Source organism: Erigeron canadensis, unplaced genomic scaffold (genome assembly GCF_010389155.1).
Source record: "Erigeron canadensis isolate Cc75 unplaced genomic scaffold, C_canadensis_v1 Conyza_canadensis_unscaffolded:280, whole genome shotgun sequence".
Lineage (NCBI taxonomy): Eukaryota > Viridiplantae > Streptophyta > Magnoliopsida > Asterales > Asteraceae > Erigeron > Erigeron canadensis.
Genome location: NW_025215691.1, coordinates 130,434 through 137,876, shown reverse-complemented (window position 1 = coordinate 137,876; position 7,443 = coordinate 130,434). Strand labels below are relative to the sequence as shown.

Genomic DNA, 7,443 nt, shown 5'->3' with positions numbered 1-7,443 from the left:
TGACTCAACATCAAGACAAGATTACAAAAGTGGAAAAGAAAAGCCCAAGTTGTGGATTTCTACTTCCTATATTAATTTATTTTTATACGTTGATCGATATATAGTATGTGATTAGCATAGTGTTGTTGTTTTAATGTTTCCATTGGTTGATCGATCAAGAGTTGATTTGTATTGTTGAGGGAGCACCACCACGGTATGTTCATTTAATATAGTATTAAAGTTAACCCGTTTTATACAAAACAGGATGTTCAAATAGTTTATTGATAAAAACTGTCAGGTTTAAATCGTGATTATATTTAAAATATTGCGGTATATGTTCAACGTTTTACCTAAAACGGTCTATGTGAGGTGGTCAAATAAAACTGTCCAAAAAGTCATAGTGTACTGGGTGCTGTTATTAAACGCAAAGTGTATGTGACGAAGAAGTTGATAGAGGCCGACAAGATACAGGTTTTGAGAGAGAATAACGACAATACCTATGTAAATTATTGGCAACAACTTATATATTTGACAACAAAAGAATACGTTTTGCATAAAACGGGTTATGCATTCTCCGGATAAATAGAAATATAGTATTAAAGTTACCCGTTTAATTAATGAAATTTATTATTGCCATTCTAACCAAGTCTTACATGAAATGGCGTTTGGTTTTTTCCATATTGTTTAAAAATAAAAGTCTTTGAATATTCAAGAGTATTAAAGGATTAGGCCACCTTAAAAAAAAATGATACTACATTATTCCGCGCTATACAAAAACGTCACTTTTTAAATCATACGGAGCATGTGCAAATAATAACAAATAGTATACCAACTGTCTAGTGAATGCAGAATGAACGTATCTAGTAGGTGCAGAAACTCTTTAAGATTAGTCAGATTAAAACGCTGCATATTGTATAAAACGTTAAGTATACGTGACGAAAGACTCGAAAGTGGCTGCCAGTTCATTCTCCCTATAAATAGATTGCTTATGTTCATGTCAAGCTAACACAAAATGCACATTAACACACTCACAAACTGTGAAGGTGGTGTCATTCAGATAGCGTAACTCAACATCATTTTTATATACAAAAGTTTATGTTACCCTTTTTTTTTAAAGTTATAATATATTTAACTACAAACGGTTGTCTTACAATGGGCACAAAACTGGATTCCCTGATAGATGGTTTTGTTGGGGTCTTTGAGAGTTACACAAAACATTCAAATCATTCAGACAGCGTGACTCAACATCATTCTCTTCAAAAGTGCATTTGCCAGCCGGATGCATACATCCGGTGGACCCAGAAATCGGAGAAGAGACTTCTCAACTAGGTCAAGAAGTTTGGTACCTTGACGAAAACATCCGGACAAACTATCAAGGGAGGACCCGGAGGCTATCTAATGAAAAATTATTTGTGTAATAATAATTTTTTTTCGGTAAAGGCCGTCACCCCTTGCTAACTTTTATATCATCACAAATAAGAACAGGCAACTTGGTTGAATACCAAGTTGGCTTTACAGCACATCCACGCATAAAGCGATTACATAAAGAAAAAACATGCCAAAACCCAAAGCCTAACTAGACATAAGATCACTATCAGCTAGAAAACAAAATAACACATTAGCGAATTAACGAGACAGGTAAATCCCAAGCTGTTAAGAACCGCTCAACACACCTTGTCCTCTTGAATCTGCACGTAAGGAGTTTGAGCCTTACTGTCTCAACAATAGCACCAATTAATTGATCCCTCGTTCTTTTTTGTTGACGAAATAATCTTGCATTGCGTTCATCCCATATAAAGTATGTAGATGCAGCCAAAACAAGTTTTGCAACAATGCTTTGCACAGAGGACTTGCTTGCTATAGGAAGAATTGCAGCATTCAAAAAATAGGTGGTTATGAGAATCCGGTTGTAGCTCGCACAACGAGCAGCAAAGAGAAAGAGATCTATTCACATCCCAATGTGCCATAATGTCTTGAGTCTTCAACTTTTGTTTAAAAATCAGCCATAAGATAAAAGCATGCTTCGGTACATTCTGATTAAACGAAACAATCGGGAACCAATCCACTACAGCAGCTTGAGGACGCAGATCCTCCCACACCACATTGACCGAAAAATCCAACAGATTTTGGTTGGAATCTTTCCGCATAAGTCGATCCAAATCCAAAGTATTCAAAACAGGAATCTGAATATTTGGGAATCTATCCGTCCATTCGCTTGTCCATTTCCAGGTATTATCAACAATAATATCCGCTACCTTGTCATTGAGAGAAAATCCAGCACTAGTGATCATCCTAGGAGATAAATGATCTGAAAGAGGACACAGAGAATTCCAGGAATCATACCATGCCGAAGCAGTCATGCCGTTACCAAGAACAAACCACAAATGTTTACGAATTAACCATCTCACCTGTAGTATCTTCCGCTAGCTCCAAGACAAGGAGCCACGAGCAGGCACATCCCATATAATATTAATTTGTATCCACTTGTTCAATTAATATAGTATTAAATTTTACACGTTTTATATAAAACGGTTCATTCATATAGTTGATTGATAAAATCTTTCAGTTTAAATCAATATTATATTTGTAATTTTGTGTTATATGTTTAACGTTTTACATAAAACGTGCTACGTATGTTTTTTAAATAAAACTGTCTGAAAGGTCAGTTTGTACTGGGTGATAATAACTAGGCGGTGTACAGAATCTTTTGACTTTTTGTTGAATAATGAAATCCAAGTATTGTATGAAACGCAAAGTATATGTCACGAAGAAGTTGAATGTGGCCGACAACATATAGCTTTTGAGAGAGAATAACGACAATACCTATGTAAACCTTTGGCAACAACTTATATATTTGACAATCAAACTCTAAGTTTTACATAAAACGGGTTACGCATTCTTCCTATAAGTAGAATACGTGTCCCTTAGTATATGAATTTTATTTTTGCCATTTAATCCAAGTCTTACTTGAAACGGCGTTTTGTTTTTTCTATATTGTTTAAAAATAAAAGTATTTGAATGTTCAAAAGTATTAAAGGATTAGGCCAACTTAAAAAAAATGATACTACATTATTTCACACTATACGAAAACGTCACATTTTAAATCATACGGAGCATGTGCAAATAATCCTCAATATTATACCAACTGTCTAGTGAGTGCAGAGAGCACGTATCTAGTAGGTGCAGAAAATCTTTAAGATTAGTCAGACTCAAACGCTACATCTATAACTCTTATAAAAAAGTAGTTAACCAAGCTTTTTAAAGCCCTCTTGCAATCTAAAACTATATTGAAAAAATGCCACATAGGATTTTATCCTATGTGTCAACTCCATATTTTTTTCAAAAATAAACTATATATTTAAGAAAAAAATGAACTTATATATATTAATTAATTAATTATTAATTAATAAATAAATAAATATACTGTAGAAATCTAAGATCTTCTCATTAGATAAAATGATATCTTCTCTTTAACTAAAAAATCACGTCTATACCTAATGATATTTCATTATCTTTTTTATTCAACATTACGTAAAGTTCTTTTCCTTTTTTTCTTATGATGATTATATGAAAGTTTTCAAAACTATATGAATATACAAAAATAAAACAAATGAATAAAACACATAAATAAAACACATAAATAAAACAAATTAAGTGTAAAAAATAGATTTAATTAGTTAAAAGATAACATCGAAACTCATAAATCTTAACATTATATTAACTACACCTTGAATATATGTTCCAAATTTAAACTTTTTGTTTTAATAAACAATATCCTCTTTTAAGCATAAAAACTACCTTGGTGTATACCTTCTTCTTTGCCAATAGCCGGTAAGTACAAATAAGATGGGTTTTATGGTAAACGTACAACTAATTAATATATTTTAACAAAAACCCAAAAAATTGAGTCATATAAATTCAAGTAATTGTAAATCACCCGGAGTCCGAGACTTACCCCACCCTTAAACCAAATTCTACTTCCTAATTAAGGCATAGTCAAATTATCCTCTTTGAATTATATATCCAGTCAATTGTAATTTTTCATGTGACTTTTAACTTTTTTGGAGAGAAATGTAATGAAATTGTTACTCTACATTAAGGATCAAATTGTATGTCTTTGAGTTCTGTTGTAACAAAACGACTACATGATACATGTTCTAGATGTAGATCATTTAGTGGCAACAAAAGGCAAATTACTAGAATTACTAGAAGAAAAACATATTACTAAATTCTTAATGATAATTTAAAGTATAGCTTAATAGCTTAAGTCCTTCTATCTTTTTAAGTTCATATTTTATCAAGCTTTTGGTTGAATCTATTTCTGTTCAATCATATGTTCAACCATATGTTTATATAGTTCACATCATGTAATTCTAATGAAATATGTTCGCTATCGTTTCTTCATATATAAAGTGTATTATAGAGTTTTTTATACAGCTCGCGCATCGCGCGGGTCAAAAACCTAATATTATATAAAACGTTAAGTATATTGGACTAAAGACTTCTCCCTATAAATAGATTCGTTATGTTGATGTCCAACTATCAGAAAATACACATTAACACACTCACAAACTATGAAGGTGGTGTCATTTTGAAGTTAAGGATGGCGGTAAAAAAAGAAGTTCATTCTTATTTAACTACAAAAGGTTTGAAATTGTATCATATTTAACTACAAAAGGTTGTCTTCCAAGGGACACAAAGGAGGATGCATACATTCAGCAACCAGACTCAACATCATTCTCTTCAAAAGGGCATTTGGCATACATTCGGATGCATACTTTGTAATTATAATCATGTCATTTCAGTTTTGCACGTTTTTTACAAAACGTTACTCTTTACACGCACAAAATGAGTAAATGGGGCATTCGAGTGGTTTCAGCCAACAAATGTGTCGGGTTCAATTGTTGAAACTATCTGAAAATTTGTCGTACTTCTTGGATTTTTAAGATGAAACATAGCGTTATTGGCCAAAAAATGAACTTTTATAAGACAAGTGATAGCCTACACAGTGAAAGTCATTCGCCAAAGTACAGAGAATATATAATAGTTATTATTGCCATCTTCCTAAGTTTTACATAAAACGGAACACCATTTTTTACTAAACTTAGTGGGTAGGACAGTGTATCAGATAGATTTGTCAGATAGTAAATATATAAAATTTGCTCACATAGAACGTTTTGTATAATATGCTCCGTTTTTAATCCCAAAAGGGAGTTTATAATTGGTTATAAAATGTTTGCTTACACTAGCATCATGTGATACCCCAAAAATGGAAAATATGTATATCCCTCTTGTCACACAATTCTAACACCGACAAAATAAAATTTCCTCGGATTGCGTGACTCAACATCATTGGCAAATGCCTCCTTTTGGCTCGTGGTCTCCCACGAATGAGCGGGAAGTTCCAGAGATAACTTGAAGAGGATGCAAAATTATTGGATAGGTAGTTTATTGGCTAAATATACATTTCTAAATCCATGTAATCATCCACATTGTTACCGGGGTATAACAATGGTTTGATTAAAGATATTGGAAAATATCAAAAACAAAGTGCGATGGACATTTGTCACACTGCATAGACACATGCTGGGTCTTCACCGTTTTATATAATACTCACCGTTTTGTTTAAGTTACGATTGTTATTTACGTTTTTCATTTAATTCTGTATCCGAAACATTAAATTAATGAAAAAACAAAAAAAATGGAGTTCATCTTTATATATATAAGAAGGGCACATACAACCAAAAATTTAATTGTTTATACATCGTTAATAACAAATATAAATGTTATGGTACATCTATTTTCACCATTTTTGCATCAAATACACACAGAAGTTAAAGATGTAAAAATCAAGCAGGGTCTACAACAACGTCGTCTTTCATATACGAGGCGTGGTGTTCACTCGGTAGAAATTACACCATGCTCATGAAATATCGACCATTGATGGCGATAGTGTTGCGTCTAGAACTGATGTTGAGTCACGTTATCTCATTACATGATGGTTTTCATCTCTTGTCACGCGGGTGCAATAACTTCCATTTGGTATCATCTTACAAAGGGAAAACAACTCTGTTACCCTAAATAATGTGTATGAGTTATCCGAACACCAAAAAATGAGAAACGATCTTTATATATACAAAATTGTTCAGTTTCGCGTTTTACATAAAACGGTGGCTTATGATGGACAACTTTTAGTCATGTCATAGGGGCAGACCTGACCAGTACTGTCCAAAATATAGACTGTTTTGACCCAGTAAGCAAGGTACATAAAACGTGGCGTTTTACATAAAACAGATTACAAAACGTATCGTTTTAAGTAAAAAGGAAGATAAAACTGTAACTCAATAACGGATAACAGAAGGAGTATATTATATAACAGTGAATAAAATATAGAATCCAACTTTCGTAACAAATATGAACCGTTACATCAAGGCATAATTAATATAAGAAAAATAAAACGTCAAATCGTCACGAAATCAGAGTAACCGATGCACACCAAAATTCTTATACACAAGACTTGATGCGACCAATATAAACGAAAACACGACTTCCATGGTGCTACAAATCCACCGGCAAACATGAGGTCTTCGTTCATGGGTGGCTGAAATGAAAAGCATCGCTTACAAATGATGTTGAGTCATGTTATCTGATTCATGTATTGGAATGAATGATAGGACAATGGGCTGCCTTAGTATCATGTTAGAAATGGCCTGGCTATATAAGGTCACACCCAATATATAGTGATGTTATCACTGTTTTATATAAAACACAACCTACGATACAAAACCCTGCATTATATACAATACGCTGCATCATGAATCTCTTCATTTGTGTTGGACTTTTTAAAAACGTTGCATTATATACCGTTTTACACAAAACGCAACCTACGTTACAAAACAATGCGTTTTATTCAAAACGTTATGCCATTTGTTTCCATTTAATAAAGCTCAGACCTTCTTTTCATAAAAATGTTACCAATACAAGAACAAATGTAATATGATATATGTTAACAAAAAAAAAATCACGTTTCAAATAATGTTTATAACAATAAAAATAATGTTTATAAAATTAAAACGGTACATTTTTTGTACCAATATGTGATGCTCACGCGTCGTTAATCTATTATTCTGTGTTGGACTTTTATAAAACGTTGCGTTTTACTTAGTAGATTTCGTTTTATTCAAAACGATGCGTTTTATACAAGACGTTACGTTATTTGTTTCCATTTAATAAAGTTCATACCTTCTTTTCATAAATATTTTACCAATACAAGAACAAATGTAATATGATATATGTTAACATTAGGAAATTAAATATTCAAATAATGTTTATAACAAAGATGAATCGTTACAAGGCATAATCCATATAAAAATAAAATAATACGTCACATCGTCACGTAACCAATGAAACCGCTGCACACCAGAATCCCTACAACTGTTATAAACATTCCGTTTCATTTAATAC

The 7,443-nt window shown here is 32.4% G+C and overlaps 1 protein-coding gene across 1 annotated transcript; it reads right to left on the bottom strand.

The window, feature by feature from the left end:
- Positions 1–2,009: 2,009 nt before the first annotated feature.
- LOC122584451 lies at positions 2,010–2,339 on the bottom strand (the record flags this gene model as incomplete). Its single annotated transcript, XM_043756613.1, has 1 exon — positions 2,010–2,339. A coding segment is annotated over exon 1 (330 nt), but the record flags the coding sequence as incomplete, so codon positions are not given.
- Positions 2,340–7,443: the final 5,104 nt, after the last annotated feature.